The sequence below is a fragment of the Crocuta crocuta genome, unplaced genomic scaffold (genome assembly GCF_008692635.1).
Source record: "Crocuta crocuta isolate KB4526 unplaced genomic scaffold, BGI_CrCroc_1.0 scaffold762, whole genome shotgun sequence".
Lineage (NCBI taxonomy): Eukaryota > Metazoa > Chordata > Mammalia > Carnivora > Hyaenidae > Crocuta > Crocuta crocuta.
Window position 1 is genome coordinate 1,036,500 of NW_027529524.1, and position 20,323 is coordinate 1,056,822.

Below are 20,323 nucleotides of genomic sequence, written 5' to 3' on the forward strand. Positions count from 1 at the left end.
TTTGTGATTGTATATTTACAGAGGTTTGAGAATTATTATTCTGTTTCATATGATTATCCTGAAGAACTGAGGCATTAAGCAATCCTAATAAGAAATCTGAATTTAGAAGACAGTTAAAAGCTCAACATTGATTTAGATGGGATGTCTTTTATTTTTAAAATTATTCTGTGTACATTTAATTATACAGCTTCTCTCATAGAAGTACATTTATATTTACAAACATTTTATTTATAGATATGATTTTAGGACAAATCACTGAAAAGGCATTTGTTCAGTAAAGAAGGGAATGTATTGTTGTAGAAAGAGTATGTACTTTGGAGATAGGAAGTCCTAGATTTAGATCCTGACACTACTACTTACCAACTCTTTAACCTTTAACAAGTGTCTGAGCCAATTTACTGATCTGTAAAGTGGGGAATAATAATAGCTACCAGGCAGGCCATAGTAAAAATGAGATACTGTTTTTGAAAATGCCTAGCAGAGTATACAGTATATAATAGGTACTCAATGCCTACTATTCCTCAAAAGTAAAGTTACTTAGAAGGCAAGAAAAAATAAAGTTTTGTTAACTAGTTATTTTTTCTATTAATATGATTCAATGAATCTTCACTTATAACTAAAAAAGAGTTCTAAGCTACCAGGAAGTAACAGAATTTAGAAACCAATTCTTCTTTCATTATATTTTGCTGGGAATCAGAAAAGAGATTGTTTTTCAGAGCCTAGAAGGTGGCCTGAGATTATGGCATCCTTTTCTATGAACTTCATCCCCTCTACAGCAATATCTCTAAAAATAGTAATTTAAAATATTGGAAGATTCTGGAGAATAGGAACATTTAAAATGACCTTAGAACCACAGGTCTCTATTTTGGGAGTAGAAACAGCAAGTCCAGTAAACACCTATAAACCATGTAAAATATCACAGTTGAGAATAGATAAAGAACTTACCCATAGGACTTAGTGCTAAAAATAAAACACAAAAGATTAATCAATCAGTGGGAATTTTCTTTTTTTATTAAAAAATATTTTTTATAATAGTTTATTGTCAAATTAGTTTCCACATAACACTCAGTGCTCATCCCCACAAGTGTCCTCCTCCATGCCCATCCCCCCCTCCCCCCACATCCATCAGTCCTCAGTTTTTGTCAGCATTCAAGAGTCTCTCCTGGTTTGCCTCTCTCCCTCTCCCCCACCATTTCCCCCTTCTTCTCCCCCTTGTTCCTCCGTCAAGTGTGGTTTATCTATACCATGGAATACTACATGGCAATGAGAAACAATGAAATCTGGCCATGTGTAGCAACATGGATGGACCTTGAGGGTGTTATGCTGAGCGAAATAAGTCAGGCAGAGAAGGACAAATATCATATGTTTGCACGTATAGGAGGATTAAAAAACATTTTTTTAACAATTATTTATTTTTGAGAGACAGGGAGAAACAGAGCAGAAGTGGGTGATGGGGCAGAGAGAGAGGGAGGCACAGGATCCGAAGCAGGCTCCACCAGGCTCTGAGCTGTCAGCACAGAGTCCGATGCGGGGCTTAAACCCACCAACCGTGAGATCATGACCTGAGCTAAAGTTGGCGCTTAACCAACTGAGCCACCCGGGCGCCCCTCCAGGCGCCCCTGGGAATTTCCTAACTCAAGGAAAACCCTCCTCCCAATAATACCCTATGTAGGTGCGTGCAGAAGCAGGGCCTCCAGGCCCTGTGAAGCCCTCTGTTTCATCCTCAGGAGTGCTAAAGCTCCACGTCCTACTTCACAGAGATGGTTTTCTTCAGAATGCCATTTGTCAATATATGGGATTAAATGCTGGGGGAGGGAATATCTATTTTACCCGAATTCAAACTATTGCATTTCCTACTTTCATTGTTCCCTCACAAATTATTTTTTAACCCACTCTCTTTTAGATCAGTTTGAAAAAATGGGTATTGTTGGTTATTTATCAAAATCACCATCTTGTCCTGACACATACTTTATGTGTCAATTTTAGGTGATACTCTTTTTTTAGTAAAAATTATCCATTGTCAGATGATTCCACAAAGAAAACAGGCTGCCTTGTGGTAAACTAGCTGGGAATATATGCTACCGATAATCTTTGGTAGTAAATAACCAGGATATAATACAAGACCATTGTATTTTGTTCCAAAAGGGAAATAGAAAAGAGGAAATCAAAGTATGAGAAAATTACTTATTTAAAAATATTGACTCTTCTAAGGTAAAAGAACCTGAAATACAAAATAGTTGGGTAACAAAAACTCCAGAGGTTCTAGACACAAATAGATAAGGCAAAGAAATGATCCAAACTTACTGATTTTTCCAGAACTGTCCACTGAAAGAAACAAAGAAAAAAATATCAGTAGATATTGGGCTTTTCCTTCTTCATCAACCCCCAAGCCTCTGCACTGGATGAAATCTGTATAGTAATCAATGAAGTTTCTTTTTTTTTTTCTTTTTTTTATATTTATATTTTTATTTATTTCTAGGAGAGAGAGAGAGAGACAGCGTGAGCAGGGGAGGGTCAGAGAGAGAGGGAGACACAGACTCTGAGATAGGCTCCAGGCTCTGAGCTGGCAGTCAGCACAGACCCCGACGCCGGGCTCGAAGCCACGAACTTCGGAGATCATGACCTAAGCGAAAGTCGGACGCTTAACCGACTAAGCCACCCAGGAGCCCCTGAAGTTTCTTTTATTTAGTAGGGAAACTCCCATCTTCTTTACCCCTTCTTTTAGCCTATTGTAGTTTTAGAAAAATCTTGTGATTAGCTATTTTATTAAAAAATTTTAAATTAAAATATGTTTGGCATATAACATTGTACAACTTTAAAGTGTACAACATAATAATTTGATACATTTGTATATAGTTATATGATTGCCATTATAGCAATAATTAGAACCTCTGTCACTTTACATAATGATCCTTTTTTTGTGGTTAGAATCATTAAGATGTAGTCTCTTAGCAAGCTTGATGGTTATCATACAATATTGTTGTCTGTGTTCACTGTAATATGCATTAGATTTCTAGGGCTTATTTACTACTTGTTGCAAATTTGTACCTTTGAACAACACCTGTTCTATCCTCTACCCCCACAATTCCATGGTAACCCCCATTTTATTTTCTGTTATAAGTTTGGCTATTTTAGATTCCACATATAAATGAAACCATATAGTGCTTGTCTTCTGTCAGACTTATTCATTCAGCATAATATGCTCAGGTTCATCTACGTTGTTGCAAATGGAAAGATGGCCTTCTTTCTCATGGTCAAATAATGTTTCTGTGTTTGTGTGTGTGTGTGTGTATCTCATATGTTATTTATCCATTCATCCATTGGTGTGGGCATTTAGATTGTTTCCATGTCTTAGCTACTGTGAATAATGATGCAGTAAATATGAGAGTATATGTATTTTTTGATATCCTGTTTTCATTTCCTTTGGATATACCTATAACGTAACCAACTTTTGATGAATCTCCCTGTTGTTTTCCATTGTGGTTGAGCCAGTTTACATTTCTGCCAACAATATACAGGGTTCCCTTTTCTCTGTATCCTTGCCAATACTTACCTCTTGCGTTTTTGATGAGAGCCATTCTGGCAGGTATGACGTGATATCTCATTGTGGTTGTGATGGTTAGTGTTGCCGACCATTCTTTCATGTGCCTGTTGGCCAGTTGGATGTCTTTGGAAAAATATCTATTCAGTTCCTCTGCCAATTCACAATCAGATTCTTCTTTGTTATGGAGTTGTAAGAGTTCTTTATATATTTTAGATACGAACCCATTATCTAATATATGGTTTGCAAAAAGTTTTTCTCATTCCATGGGTTGTCTCTTCCTTTTGAAATTAGTTCTGTTCATGTGTGGAAGCTTTTAATTTTGATGTAGTGCAGCTTGTTGGTGTTTGTTTTTGTTTGTGTTTCTGGTGTTATGTCTAGAAAATCAATGCCAAGACCAACACTGAGGAGCTTCTTGCTTATATTTTCTTCTAGGAGTTATATGGTATCAGGGTCCATGTTAAAATCAGTGGTCCATTTCAAGCTAATTTTTGTGAGTGGTATAAGACAGGGGCTTAATTTAATTGTTCTTCATGTTTTTTTTAGGTTTTTACTTTTATTTCAGTTAGTTAATATACAATGTTACATTAGTTCCAAGTGTACAATATAGTGATTCACCAATTCCATATACCACCAGATACGCATTCTGACAAATGCACTCCTTAATCACCATCACCTATTTAATCCATCTTCCCACCAGCCTTTGCTCTGGTAAACATCAGTTTATTCTCTATAATTGTCGGTTTCTTGGTTTGTTACTCTTTTCTCTTTTTCCATTTTGCTCTTTTGTTTCCTAAATTCCACATATGAGTGAAATCATATGGTATTTGGCTTTCTCTGACTTATTTTGCTTAGGATTGTACTCTCTAGCTCTATCCATGTTGTTGCAAATGGCAAGACTTCATTCTTTTTTATGGCTGAATAACATTCCATTATATATATAATACTTTGTCTTTATCTGTATATGTCTATCTATAGCTATCTATCTATCATCTATCTATCTATCTATCTATCTATCTATCTATCTATCTATCTATCTATCTATCCATCTATCCATCTATCTATCATCTGCCTATCTTTCTAATCTCACTTCCTCTTTTACCCATTCATCAATTGATGGACATTTGGGCTGCTTCCATAATTGGACTATTGTAATAATGCTGCTATAAACATAGGGGTGCACATATCCATTTGAATTAGTGTTTTTGTATTCTTTAGATAAATACCCAGTAGTAAGATTGCTGGATCATAGAGTAGTTCTATTTTTAATGTTCTGAGGAAACTCCATACTGTTTTTCACAGTGGCTGTACAGTTTGCCTTTCCACTAACAGTGTACAAGTGCTCCTTTTTCTCCACATTCTTTCAACATCTGTTGTTTCTTGTGTTGTTGATTTTACCCATTCTGACAGTGTGAGGTGATATCTCATTGTAGTTTTGATTTGTACTCCCCTGATGATGAGTGATGATAAACATCTTTTCATGTATGTGTTGACCATCTGGATGTCTTCTTCAGAAAAAGTGTCTATTCATGTCTTCTGCCATTTTTAATTAGAATATTTGTTTTTTGGTTGTTGAATTTTATAAGTTCTTTATATGTTTTTGACACTAACCCTTTATCAGATACATCATTTGTAAATATCTTTTCCCATTTTGTAAGTTGCCTTTTAGTTTTGTTGCTTGTTTCCTTTGCTGTGTAGAAGCTTTTTATTTTGATGTAGTCCCAATAGTTTATATTTACTTTGGTTCCCTTGAATCAGAAGACATATCTAGAAAAATGTTGCTACAGCTGAGGCCAAAGAAGCTACTGCCTGTGTTCTCTTCTAGGATTTGTGTGATTTCAGGTCTCACATTTAGGACTTCAACCCATTTTGAATTTTTTTGTGTGTGTATGTTATAAGAAAGTGGTCCAGGTTCATTCTTATGCATGTAGATGTCCAGTTTTCCCAACACCATCTGTTGCAGAGACTTGTTTTTTTTCCCCCATTGGATAGTCTTTTCTGCTTTGTTGAAGATGAATTGACTAAAAAATTGTGGGTTTATTTCTGGGTTTTCTATACTGTTCTGTTGATCTATGTTTCCGTTTTTGTGCCAGTACCATACTATTTTGATGACTACAACTTTGTAATGTAACTTGAAGTCCAGAATTTGTGAAGCAAAGCCTCCAGCTTTGGTTCTTCAAGATTTTTTTTGGCTATTCAGTGTCTTTCATGTTTCCATATAAGTTTTTGGATTATTTATTCTAGCCCTGTGAATAATGCTGTTGGTATTTTGATAGGGATTGTATTAAATGTGTAGATTGCTTTGAGAAGTATAGATGGTTTAACAGTGTTTATTCTTCTAATTCATGAGCATGGGTCTTTCCATTTGTTTTGTCTTCAGTTTCTTTCATCAATGTTTTATTGTTTTTAGAGCACAGGTCTTTCACCTTTTTGATTAGGTTTATTACTAGGTATCTTACTATTTTGAGTGCAGTTGTAAATGGGATTGTCCTCCTTATTTCTCTTTCTGCTTCTTCATTATTGGTCTAGAGAAATGCAACACATTTCTGTACATTGATTTTGTACATTGATTTTGCATCCTGTGATGTTACTTAATTCATTTTTCAGTTCTAGTAGTTAGTGGAGTATTTAGGGGTTTCTATATATAGTATCATGTCATCTGCAAATAGTGAAAGTGTTACTTCTTTCTTATCAATTTGGATGCCTTTTATTTCTTTGTGTTATCTGATTGCTGTGTCTAGGACTTCCAGTAATGTGTTGAATGAAAATGGTGAGAGTGGACTTCCTCATTTTGTTCCTGACCTTAGGGGAAAAGCTCTCAGGTTTTCCCCATTGAGGATAATGTTAGCTGTGGGTTTTTCATATATGGCCTTTATTATGTTGAGGTATATTTCCTCCAAACTTACTTTGTTTTTTTGTTTTTTTTATCATGAATGGATGTTGTACTTTGTCAAATCCTTTTTCTGTGTCTATTGAAATGATCATATGGTTCTTATGCTTTCTCTTATTGATGTGATGTATCACATTGATTTATTTGCAAATAATGGTCCACCCTTGCAGCCCAGGAATAAATCCCATGTGGTCATGGTGAATGATTTTATTAATGTATTGTTGGATTTGGCTTGCTAGTATTTTGTTGAGCATTTTTGCATCTATGTTTGTCAGAGATATTGGTCTGTAGTTCTCTGTTTTTCATGGTGTCCTTAACTGGTTTGGGTAATGCTGGCCTCACTGAATGAATTTGGAAGTTTTTCTTCCTTTTCTATTTTTTGAAATATTTTGAGAAGAGTTATGTATCTTCTTTAAATATTTGGTAGAATTTGCCTATGAAGCCATCTGACCCTGGACTTTCATTTGATGCTATTTTTGTTTGTTTGTTTTTGTTTTTGTTTTTTACTGATTCATTTTCTTTGCTGGATATTATTCTGTTCAGATATTCTATTTCTTATTCTTTCAGTTTTGGTAGATTATATGTTTCTAGGTATTTATGCATTTCTTCTAGGTTATCCAATTTGTTGGCATATAGTTTTTCTTAATATTCTCTTATGATTGTATTTCTGTGGTGTTGGTTGTTATTTCTCCTCTCTGTGATTTTATTTATTTGCGTCTTTTTTCTTTTTTGTTAATAAGTATGGCTAGAGATTTATCAATTTTGTTGATTTTTTTTTTTAAGAACCAGTTCCTGGTTTCATTGATCTATTTTTTTTTTTTTTTTTTTTTTTTTTTTTTTTTTTTTTTTTAGTTTCTATGTTATTTATTTCTTCTGTAATCTTTATACTTTCCTTCCTTCTGCTGCTTTGGGGTTTTGTTTGTTGTTCTTTTTCTTGTTCCTTTAGGTGTAAGGTTACTTTCTTTATTTGAGATTTTTCCTGTTTCCTGACGTAACCTTCCTTCTTGAAACCACTTTTGCCATATCCCAAAGGTTTTGGACCATTGTGTTTTCACTTTCATTTGTTTCCATGTACTTCTAAAGTTTTCTTTTATTTTCTGGTTGACCCATTCATTGCTTAGTAGCATATTATTTGACTATTTGTTTTCTTTCCAGATTTTTTCTTGTGGTTGACTTACAATTTTATAACATTGTGGTCAGAAAACATGCATGGTATGACTTCTGTCTTTTTGAATTTGTTGAGGCTTGCTTTGTGGTCTAATATTTGATCTGTTCTGGAGAATGTTCCATTTGCACTTGAAAAGAATGTGTATTCTGCTGTTTTAGGATAGAATGCTTTGAATGTATCTTGTTAAATCTATCTGGTCCAGTGTGTCATTCAAAGCCATTGTTTCCTTGTTGATTTTCTGGTTAGATAATCTGTCCATGGATGTAAGTGTGGTGTTAAAATCTCCTACTCTTACTGTTCTGCATGTATGTATCTTGTTTTCCCGGCACCATTGCTGAAGAGACTATTCTTTTTCCATTGTTTTTGGTTCCCTCCTTGAATATTAGTTGACTTATATGTGGGGATTTAATTCTGGCCTCTCTATTTTGTTCTATTGGTTATGTGTCTACTTTCATGTCAATACTGTATAGTTTTTATTACTATTACTATTTATAGTATAGTTTAAAATCAGGAAGTGTGATCCCTCCACTCCCCCTCTACCTTCCCCCCAGATTGCTTTGCTATTTGGGATTTTTTGCGGTTCCGCACAAAATTCAGGACTGCTTTGTCTATTTCTTTCTTTCTTTTTTTTTTTTTTAAAAAATAGATTATTGTCAAATTGGTTTCCATATAACACCCAGTGCTCATCCCAACAAGTGTCCTCCTCCATGCCCATCCCCCCTCCCCCCCACATCCATCAGTCCTCAGTTTTTGTCAGCATTCAAGAGTCTCTCATGGTTTGCCTCTCTCCCTTTCCCCCACCATTTCCCCCATTCTTCTCCCCCTTGTTCCTCAGTTAAGTTCCTCCTAATCCTCCTATACGTGCAAACATATGATATTTGTCCTTCTCTGCCTGACTTATTTCGCTCAGCATAACACCCTCAAGGTCCATCCATGTTGCTACACATGGCCAGATTTCATTGTTTCTCATTGCCATGTAGTATTCCATCGTATAGATAAACCACATCTTTTTGATCCATTCATCTGTTGATGGACACTTAGGCTCTTTCCATGTTTTAGCTATTGTGGAGAGTGCTGCTATGAACATTGGGGTACATGTGCTCCTATGCATCAGCATTTCTGGATCCCTTGGGTAAATTCCTAGCAGTGCTATTGCTGGGTCATAGGGGAGTTCTATTGTTAGTTTCCTGAGGAACCTCCACACTGTTTTCCAGAGGGGCTGCACCAGTTTACATTCCCACCAACAGTGTAGGAGGGTGCCCGTTTCTCCACATCCTCGCCAGCATCTAGAGTTCTCTGATTTGCTCATTTTAGCCACTCTGACTGGCGTGAGGTGGTATCTCAGTGTGGTTTTGATTTGTATTTCCCTGATGAGGAGGGATGCTGAGCATCGTTTCATGTGTCTGTTGGCCATCTGGATGTCCTCTTTGGAGAAGTGTCTGTTCATATCTTCTGCCCATTTCTTCACTGGGTTGTTTGTTTTTCGGGTGTGGAGTTTGGTGAGTTCCTTATAGATTCTGGATATTAACCCTTTATCTGATATGTCATTTGCAACTATCTTTTCCCATTCCGTTGGTTGCCTATTAGTTTTGTGGGTTGGGACCTCATCAAGATTAAAAGCTTCTGCACAGCAAAGGAAACAACCCATATTTAGTTTTATTTATTTGAGTTTTCTCTTTTTCTTAGTTAATCTAGCTAAAGATTTGTCAAAATTTTTGTAAACTTTTCAAAAAACCAGCTCTTGGTTTTGTTGGTTCTATGTTTTTCTGGTCTCTATTTCATTTATTTTCACTCTGATCTTTATTATTTTATTTCTTCTGCTAAGTTTGGGCTTAATTTGTTCTCCTTTTTCTAGTTTCTTGTGGTATAAAGTTAGTTTATTTGAGATTTTTCTAATTTCTTAATGTATGCATTTATTCTATAATTTTTTTTCCTCAGAACTGCTTTTGCCATATCCCATGTTTTGGCATGTTGTGTGTCCACTATGTTTTCAGATAATTTTTGAAATTTCCACTTTGATTTCTTCTACAACCCATTGGTAGTTCAGAAGTGAGTTTAGTTTCCACAGTGTTGTAGATTTTACAGCTTTCCTTCTATTGTTGATTTCTGGTTTCATACCATTTATATCAAAAAACATTGTTGGTTATTATTTCAGTCTTCTGAAATTTACCAAGATATATTTGTGTCCTATCACATGATCTATCCTGAGAATGTTCCATGAGCAGTTGTGAAGACTGTGTATTCTGCTGTTGTTGGATAGAATGTTCTATATACTTTTTCTAAGTCCATTTAAACTAAAGTGGGGTTCAATTTCAGTGTTTTCTTATTGATTTCTTTTTGCACAATCTATCCATTGCTGACAGTGGGGTATTGAAATTGTCCTACTTTTATGGTATTATTGTGTATTTTTCCCTTCAGATCTGTTAGTATTTGCTTAATATATTTAGGCACTCCAGTGTTGGCAGTATATATGTTTAAGATTGTTTTATTTTCTTGATGTATTGACCCCTTTATCATTATATAATGATTTTATTTGTCATTATTACTGTTTTTGGCTAAAAGTCTATTTTGTGTGATACAAACTATCTATAGCTATCTCCATTTTCTTTTGGTTACCATTTGCATGGAATATCTTTTTCCAGCTCTTCTCTTTGAGCCTATATGTATGTGTCTTTAGAGCTGAAATGAGTCTCCTGTGGACAGCATATGGTTGGGTTTAGTTTTCATATCTATTCAGCCACACTGTGCCTTTTGATTGGTGAATTTGATCCATTTACATTAGGACGTACTGCCATCTTATTTTTTTTATTTTTTATTTTTTTGGTATCTCCATTGCCTTTTCACATCTGTTTCTGCTTACTTTTGTAAATTGGTGGCTTATCATGGTGATATGCTCAGTCTCCTCTTTTTTATTTTTTGTAAATCTCTAGACTTTTGCTTTGTGGTTACCATAAAGCATCTCATAGATATAATAATCCACTTTATACTGATGACAACTTATTTTCATTTGCCCTTAAAGGCTATACTATTTTACTTCTTTTATAGTTTTGATATTACAATTTATCTTTTTATTAACAAATTCATTAACAAATCGAAATAGCTTAGTTATTTTTAATATATTTTTCTTTAACTTTTATATTATAGTTAAATCCTTAACACACCATTCTAATACAGCATTACCATCTTTTAATTCTGTTTATTTCTCACCTTTCCCAGGGTATTGTGTACTTTCATATGTTTTTGTGTTGCTATTTAGTTTCTTTTCACTTTAGATAAAGGATTCCTTTCAGCATTTCTTGCAAGGCAGATCTAGTGCTGGTGAAGTCCCACAGCCTTTGTTTTTCTGGAAGAGCCTTTATTTCTCCATAATGTATGAAAAAAAACTTTGCCAGATAAAATATTCTTGTCTGGCAATTTTTTTTTTTAAATATTTTATTTATTTCTAGGAGAGAGAGAGAGAGACAGCGTGAGCAGGGGAGGGTCAGAGAGAGAGGGAGTCACAGACTGAAACAGGCTCCAGGCTCTGAGCTGGCAGTCAGCACAGAGCCCGACGCGGGGCCCGAACCCACGAACCGCGAGATCATGACCTAAGCGAAAGTCGGACGCTTAACCGACTAAGCCACCCAGGCGCCCCTCTTGTCTGGCAATTTTTAACTTTAAATACTTTGAATAATAGATTGTTTTGTTCCATTCTGGCCTATAGGTTTTCTGCCAAGAAATTTGCTGATAGCCTAATGGGGGTTATTTTGTAGGTTACTGTTTCCCACTCTCTGACTTTAAGGTTCTTTTTTTTTTTTTTTTAATGTTTTATTTATTTTTGAGATAGAGACAGCATGAGCAGGGGAGGGTCAGAGAGAGAGGAAGACACAGAATCTGAGACAGGCTCCAGGCTCTGAGCTATTCCTCAGCACAGAGCCCGATTCAGGGCTTGAACCCATGAACCATGAGATCATGACCTGAGCTGTAGTCAGACGCTTAACCGACTGAGCCACCCAGGTGCCCCTAAGATTCTTTTTTTTTATCATTGATTTTTGACAGCTCCACTGTCATCTGTCTTGGAAGTCTTTTTGCTTTGAGGTAATAGGGTGTTCTGTTAGCTTTGTGGATTTGTATGTCCAGTTCCTTCACAAGGTTTGGAAGTTCTCAGCTAATATTTCTTTAAATACACTCACTATTTCCTTCTCCTTCTATTCTCTTTTATCCTCTTGTAACAAAAATATTTCTATATGCTTATTCTCCAATTCATCTATTCCTCTTGCATCTGGTCTACTCTGTTACTTATGCTCTATTGCATTTTTATCTCACTTATTAATTCTTCAGCTTCAGAATTGATTTTAAAAATAATTTCCATTTCTTAGTTAAAGAATTCATTCTCAGTGGAAAGTGCAAGATGGCAGAGAAGTAGGGAACTCCATACATTGCACTCACCCCCATATCTCGTGTGGAGAAGGCCTGAAGCCATAGGAACCCTTACAGAATCTAGGAGCTTAGGAGGAAAGGGAGACAGAGTCTGCTGAGAAAACCTTCTAGCGTTAGTGCGAACTGGGGAAGATAAAATCGGGCCGGGACCAGAGACACAGATGGACGGGAGTGATCCCCCTCTGCGGGGAGTTTAGAGGGAAAAGAGTGGCTGAAATTGCATAAGACACTGTCCCTGTTGCTGGGGAACAGAAAAACCTATGCTCAGGACACAGAGGGACCCAATTTCCTGCTCTTCAGCTGACCCTAGGCGGGACGCACTTGTACCAGGCGACCCCTGGGGAAATTGCTCCCTGCGGCACCAGCTCGACCTGGAGGGGATGCTGGGTGACCGCGCCTTTGTGCTTCTGGCTTGGCTGGATCCCTAGAGGGAAGGTGAAGGGCTTAAAACTGGAAGATTTGCCCGCGACTTCGTGTTTCGGGCGACGTGACACAGAGGGACCCGGTTTCCTGCTTTCCAGCTGACCCTAGACAAGACGCACTCATCCCAGGCGACCCCCGGATGAAACTGCTCCTCGCTTGCCAACCCGACCTGGAGGAGACAGGAGCAGCGGCTTCTGGCTCAATCCCCAGGGGGAAGGCAAGAGGCTTGGAACTGCCATGAGGGGATCACTTGCGAGTTTCTGTTTCTGGCAATTTAAGTGGGGCGCATGGACTGGCATCTGGAAACGAGGCCTGGCCTGGATTATATAGAGCACGGCCCACCTTGGCTGCACCCCCGGCACAGGGAGTTTACACACCCAAAAAAGTGAGTTGCAGTGCTTGGTTCAAGAAGGGACTCGAGTGCCACCACTCTTCTCTCTCCCCACAACCTCCAAGGGAGGACTCCTGTGGGACACATTGGATCAAACCACTCCCATCCCTGCTAGAGAGCTGCCCTCTTCCTTTTTTTTTTTAACTGGAGCCAGGGCAAGACCAACATGGATGCACTGCCCTGATTAATTCTGGTCACTGACTAGCTTAAACAGTCACATTTAATCCACTCTCTAGATGTAAATTCTACACTTACCTACCTATTCATTTCTTTCTCTCTAGAGTAATCAGACTATATAGTTTCTCTGGATAACACCATTGTCATTATTTCACCTCTTCTCCAACCATATTCCACTTTTTCAGTCACTGAAAAAAGCTGCTTATTCCTTCTGCCTGCTCATTTCATTTCCAATTTCACCTCATCCCCGCCCTGTCATTTCTCTCTTTCTCTATGCCCTTCAACCAGCACTGCATACACCTGGCAAATCTGGTTATATGCTTTAAACTGTTGTCTATTGGGTTTCTTCTTTTTTCCTTTTCTTCTCTTTTTTTTCTTATCTACGTATTTTTATTTCTNCTAAACACACACACACTACCAAAATTCACACCAGAAAGATAGAAAACCTGAAGAGATCCATAACAAGTGAGGAAATCGAATCAGTTATCAAAAATCTCCAACAAATAGCAGCCCTGGGCCAGATGGGTTCCTTGGGGAATTCTACCAGACATTTAAAAGAGAATTAATACCCATTCTTCTCAAACTATTCCAAAAAATAGGAATTGATGGAAAATTTCCAGACTCTTTTTATGAAGCCAGCATCACTTTGATTCCCAAGCCAGACAGGGACCCAGCAAGAAAGGAGAACTACAGGCCAATATCCCTGATGAATATGCAAAAAACCTCAACAAGATACTTGCAATTCAACAGCACATAAAAAGAATTATCCACCAAAATCAAGTGAGATTCATTCTTGGGCTACAGGGCTGGTTGAATATTTGCAAATCAATCAATGTGATACATCGCATCAACAAAGAAAAGATAAAAACCATATGATCCTGTCGACTGATGCGAAAAAGCATTTGACAAACTACAGCATCCTTTCTTAATAAAGACCCTCAAGAAAGTCAGGATAGAAGGAACCTACTTAAACATCATAAAAGCCATCTATGACAAGCCTTCAGCTAACATCATCCTCAATGGGGAAAAACTGAGAGCTTTCCCCCTNGGTGTAACCCCTCTGGAAAACAATGTGGAGGTTCCTCAAAAAATTAACAATAGTATTCCCCTATGACCCAACAATAGCACTGCTGGGAATTTACCCAAGAGATATAGAAGTGCTGATGCATAGGGGCACATGTTCCCTAATGTTCATAGAAGCACTCTCAACAATAGCCAAAACCTGGAAAGAGCCTAAGTGTCCATCAACAGATGAATGGATCAAGAAGATGTGGTACATGGCAATGAGAAAGAATGAAATCTGGCCATGTGTAGCAACATGGATGGACATTGAGGGTGTTATGCTGAGCAAAATAAGTAAGGCAGAGATGGACAAATACCATATGTTTGCACGTATAGGAGGATTAGGAAGAACTTAACAGAGGACCGTGGTGGAGAAGAAGGGGGAAAATAGTGGCAGAGAGGGAGAGAGGCAAACCATGAGAGACTCTTGAATGCTGAGAACAAACTGAGGACTGATAGGTATGGGGGTGAGGGTCGGGTGATCGGCATGGAGGAGGGCATTTGTGGGGATGAGCACTGGGTGTTATATGGAAACCAGCTTGACAATAAACTATTTATTAATAAAAAGAATTCATTCTCTTCATTAATTTTATTGATGAATTTAGTTAATTGCCTTTCTGAGGTTTCTTATAACTCATTTAATATTTTCCTAACTGCTATTTTGAGTTCTTTTATCAGTTAGAACACAATATTCCATGCCTTACAGTTTGGTGGCTAGAGAATTATCATTTTTAAAAATGATATATATTTCTTTGTTTTTTCATAATATTTGATAGTGTGTGTTTTGTGATCACATTTGAAGTAGCAGACGCCTTCTTTAGTTAAGAATTTATGAAAACTTTGTTTCTTGCAATTCAAGGGTCAGGCAATTAGAAATCTTCTTTCTGTATTCCAGAAGGTGGGATTTCTCCTCAGGGCTGCACTTGGCAGCACATACAAAGTATTGTCAGCAGAATGGGAGGTGCTATGATTAGCACCTGGGGCTTACAGGGAAGATGGGTGGGTGGGGATGGAAGGGGGGGTACTTTAGAAGGTGCCCATAGGTAGCCCAGTAGGGGAATCCTTAGTGAGGCAAGGTACCCCCAGCAGTCCATGGACAGACCTCCTGCTTAAATCTAAAAGCAGAGATTAGGAAATGCATGCCTTCAATGCCCTTTGATATTTCCCCAGTCATGGAGGTCCTCCCTCTAGCTGCAACCAACACAGCTGGAGTAGTCAGGTGGTCAGTCACTACTTTTGCTTTCTACCTCCTGTGCAGGAGAAGTTGCTTCTGATACTGCAAAGCCTAATGCCTTACAGACACCCTGGGGAGTGGGGCCATCTTGGTGAGTTCCTCCATTTCCCCTGTCTCATCTCTATCCCACTCTGATGGTGTGCTGGATTCCCTGGTGAGGTAATTGACCTCAAAAATTCTCTATTGGCTGTGGGTATCTGCCCAGGTTTGTACTCTCTTGGTTCCCTTTTTCTTGATTGTGGAGAGTGAGGGTGGAGCATACTTATGGACTCTCTTGGATCCACTGTCCCCACTGAGGTCCTAACTCCCCACTTTTGGAGATACAGATGGGTAGAAATCCTGGATATTGTTATAACATCTGGATGAACTTCAGGTTCATTATGGATGTCTAATTAGTTGTAAGTCAAAGAGGAAGGGAAAAAGGAATAACTGCCATGGTGCAGATGTCATTATGATTAGCTACTTTAATTGCCTTTACTTTTTTTTAAGTTTATTCCTTTTGAGAGAGGGAGAGAGCAAGAGTGAGTAAGGGAGGGGCAGAGAGAGAGAGAGACGGAAAGAGAATCCCAAGCAAGCTTTGCATGATTCATGAACCATGAGATCATGCCCTGAGCCAAAATCAAGAGTTGGACACTTAACCTACTGAGCCACAGATGCCCCAAATTGCTTTTACTTTTAATTAATCATTAGTAATTTTGTCTAGAGTTTCACAATTAACATTTCTAAAATAGGGGATGCATAACAGTCTTGCTTAGATGATGTATGATGATACTATTTATGAAATAGTTAAAGTACATTTTTGCCAGATACTGAAATGTGTATCTCTTATGTTCATGTTACGTGGTTATATCTAACATTGGAAAGCACAAAATAATAATTTTTAAAAAAGAATGACATTGTGAGAAACATAAACCCTGGGGTTATGTTTACCAGGGATAAAAATTTGTATTTAAACTTGAGGAGGTGGGGTTGCCAAAGTATACCCCATGGAACAAATCCAGCCTGCTACCTGTTTTTGTATGTCTTATGAGGTAAGGATAGATCTACATTTTTAAATGGTTGAAAAAATAAGAATGGTATTTTGTGACATGTAAAAATTATATGAAATCCAAGTTTCCTTGTCTATAAATAATGTTCTGCTGGGACACATCTGGGTTTTTTTCTTTTACATATTGTCTATGACTACTTATGCGCTATAGCAGCAGAGTTGAGTAGTTATGACAGAGACCTTATTGTTTGCAAAGCTCTAAATATTTATTATCTGTCCCTCTACAGAAAAGTTTGCCGACCTCTGCCCCAAAGAAACTAAGATATTAGAAATAGATTAGGAACTTACTAGTAGCTACTTAAGGCATCCCTGAAAGTTGAAACAAGAAGGTATATTAATGGTAGTGTTTTTGGATTGGAAACAGAGTTCTCTATTCCCATTTCCTTAATTTTTTGTTCTAAGATACCATTCAAGACTCCTAGCAGGATATAGTGCTTTAGTGGGACAGCAGATCCCTCAGTATGGTGTAAGAACCTCGTATTACTCACTACCTTTATGACTCTCACTGTGATCCAGATTACTTTAATCTCTCTGATTACTTGGATTTCACCCTTGCCTTCCAGTGAATCCCAATATAGCAGCCACAGGGATCTTTTTAAGATTCAGGTCACCCCTCTGCTTATGATTCAGTTATAACTCTCCATCTTTCTTGATTCAGAGTCAAAGCCATTTATAGCACCTCTCAGAAGATACTGGAATATCTGTCACCTATAATTGTCTTAATAGCTTATCTTCTGTTTTATTGTATTATTTTATTCTGTTTCAGCTACATTTGCTTTCTTGCTATCCCTCAAATAGTCTAGAAACATTCCTACCCCAGACTGGTTTACTTATTGTCCTCTCTGCCTAAATTATTCTCCACTCATATCCACATGGCTGATCCTCTCACTTCTTTCATGTTCTATGTAGTAGTTTTATCAGCTGCTGAGAATGGGGTATTGAATTTCCCAAGTATAACTGAGTTTTTCTATTTATCTTTTCAGTTCTATCAGTTTTTTCTCCCATATATTTTGAAGCTCTCTTGTTTTGTGCATACACATTTATATATTTTTAAATCATTATTTAATCCCTTCTTGTTTCTGGTAAATTTTTTCTCTGAGGTCTACTTTATGTGATAATATAGCTACTCCTGCTTTAAAAAATTAATGCTGCCATGGTATATGTTTTCTATAATTTTCTTTTTATTGTTAAATTTTAAGTGAATTTCTTACAGATAGCATATAGCTGAGTCATTTTTAAATTTTTATTTATTTATTAAATTTTAAATTTTTATTTATTTTACTTACTTTTAGAAGTTTTAATTTAAGTGCCCTCCTTAATCCCCAAGTGCCCTCCTTAATCTCCATTACCTATGTAACAAATTCCCCCCACCCACTTCTCCTCTGGTAACCATCGGTTTATTCTCTATAGTTAAGAACCTATTTTGGGGGCACCTGGGTGGCTGAATCAGTTGAGCATCCGACTTCAGCTCAGGTCATGATCTCATGGTTTGTGAGTTTGAGCCCCATGTTGAGCTCACTGGCTGTTAGCTTGTCAGTACAGAGCCTGCTTCGGATCTTCTGTCCCTCTCTGCCTCTGCCCTGGTTGCACNTCTGTTTTGGGGGCACCTGGGTGGCTGAATCAGTTGAGCATCCGACTTCAGCTCAGGTCATGATCTCATGGTTCGTGAGTTTGAGCCCCATGTTGAGCTCACTGGCTGTTAGCTTGTCAGTACAGAGCCTGCTTCGGATCTTCTGTCCCTCTCTGCCTCTGCCCTGGTTGCACTCTCTCAAAAATAAATAAGTATTTTTTAAAAAAAGAATCTGTTTCTTGGCTTGCCTCTTTTTTTGTCCCTTTGCTCGTTTGTTCTGTTTCTTAAATTCTGCATATGAATGCAATAATATGGTATTTGTCTTTCTCTGACCGACTTATTTCACTTAGCATAATGCACTAACTCCATCCATGTCCTTACAAATGGCAAGAATTTGTTCTTTTTTATGGCCGAGTAATATCCCAGTGTGTGTGTGTGTGTGTGTGTGTGCGCGCGCGCGTGTGTGTGTGTTAACATACATATCTTCTTTACCCATTCATTTATCAATCGATGGATACTTGGGCTGTTTCCATAATTACAGTGTTGCTATAAACATAGAGGTGCATTTATCTATTCAAATTAATGTTTTTGTATCCTTTGAAAAAAATGCCTAGTAGTGTGATTGCTAGATTGTAGGGTAGTTCTATTTTCAAGTGTTTTAAACTTAAAGTTAATTGTTTTTCTTTTATAGTTTATTGTCAAGTTGGTTTTCATGTAACACCCAGTGCTCATCCTAACAAGTGCCCTGCTCCTTAAAGTTAATTTTAACTTTAACATACTGTTTTTGGGGAAGCTGGGTGGCTCAGTCAGTTGAGCATCTAACTTTGGCTCAGGTCACGATCTCACGGTTTGTGAGTTCAAGCCCCACATCGGGCTCTGTGCTGACAGCCTGGAGCCTGAAGCCTCCTTCGGAATCTGTGTCTCTTCCTTTCTCTGCCTCTCCTGTGTTCATGCTGTTTCTCAATAACATACTGTTTTCCAGAGTAGTTGCACCAGTTTGCATTCCTACCAACTTTATAAGAGGGTTCCCTTTTCTCCACATCCTTGCTAACACCTATTGTTTCTTGTGTTGTTGGTTTTAGCCAATGGTGATACCTCATTGTATTTTGGTTTGCATTTCCCTGGTGATAAGTGATGTTGAACTGCTTTTCATGTGTTTGTTGGCCATCTGTGTCTCTTCTTTAGAAAAACTATCTAGTCAATCCTCTGCCCATTTTTAAATTAGATTGTTTGTTTTCAGAAGTTCTTAATTTTAATGAGTAACAGCTTATCAATTATTTCTTTTGTGAAATGATTATTTCTTTCTTTTGATATTATATCTAAAAAGTCATTACTATACCCAAAGTCTACTGGCTTTTCTCTGATGTTATTTTCTAGGAGTGTTATAGTTTTAAGTTTTATATTTAGGTCTGTGATGCATTTTGAGTTAATTTTTGTGAAGAGTATAAAGTATGGGAGAAGATTTATTTTCTTTAAGTGGATGTCCAGTTGTTCTAACATCATTTGTTGAAAAGAATATCTTTGCTCCATAGTATTGCCTTTGCTGCTTTGTCAAAGATAAGTTAACTATATTTATATGGAACTTTTTCTAAGCTGTCTGTTCTGTTCCACTGATTTATTTGTCTATGTGTTCACCAATACCACACTATCTGGATTTCTGTAGGTTTATCAGGTAAATCTTGAAGGAGAGTAGTGTCAGTCCTCCTACTTTGGTCTCCTTCAACACTATTGAATATTGGCTATTCTGGATTCTTTGGATTCTTCACATAAATTTTACTATCAGTTTGCCAATATCCAAAAACTGTCTTGCTGAGATTTTGATGGCATTGCACTGAATCTATAGATTAAGTTGTGAAGAATTGATATCTTGTCTTATTCATGAACATGGAATATCTATTTATTTGGTTTTCCTTTGTTTTTATTTATAAGATTTTTGTTAATATTTGTTTTTTAATTGGTACATTTAGACCAACAGTTTTCTGTTGTTTTTTTTTTAATGGTAACACAAATTTTTATAGTTTGCCTGAATGATATGAAAGGTAAGTCCCAAAAGATTCTTTCAAGGAGAAGTCAGAAAAGGCTTTCAAGTACTCCTCTTTACCCTTTTCCTCTGAACAGCAGTGGTCTGGTTTAGATTCTTTATGAAGGAGAAGACAAAGATTGGTCTTTCTTTTTTGACTTCAACTCTATTTTAGTTGGTGTTTTCTTTGTTTGCATGTACAGTCTGTCCCTCCTAATACTCTCACTTATATCTTCTCATTATTTGTTTTCCACTATTTATCTTTTGGATTGTGACCATAGAGTTTCAGATTAAAATATAAATTTCTTAGTGTGTTATTTCCATGGTCTTTCCTGTGATCTGACCCCAACATATTTTATCAACATTTTTTCCCTTTGTTT

At 37.2% G+C, this 20,323-nt stretch overlaps 1 protein-coding gene across 1 annotated transcript in view; it reads right to left on the minus strand.

Annotated features, from left to right (window-relative positions):
* Positions 1–20,323, minus strand: part of LOC144229016 (uncharacterized) — a 166,554-nt gene that overhangs the window by 118,791 nt on the left and 27,440 nt on the right. Inside the window, exons 10-11 of the mRNA XM_077760966.1 lie at positions 2,305–2,325; positions 946–960 (exon numbers count right to left, since the gene is read on the minus strand). Coding sequence (XP_077617092.1) covers positions 946–949 — 4 coding nt within the window. The 5' untranslated portion in view covers positions 950–960; positions 2,305–2,325. The remainder of the gene's footprint in view (positions 1–945; positions 961–2,304; positions 2,326–20,323) is intronic.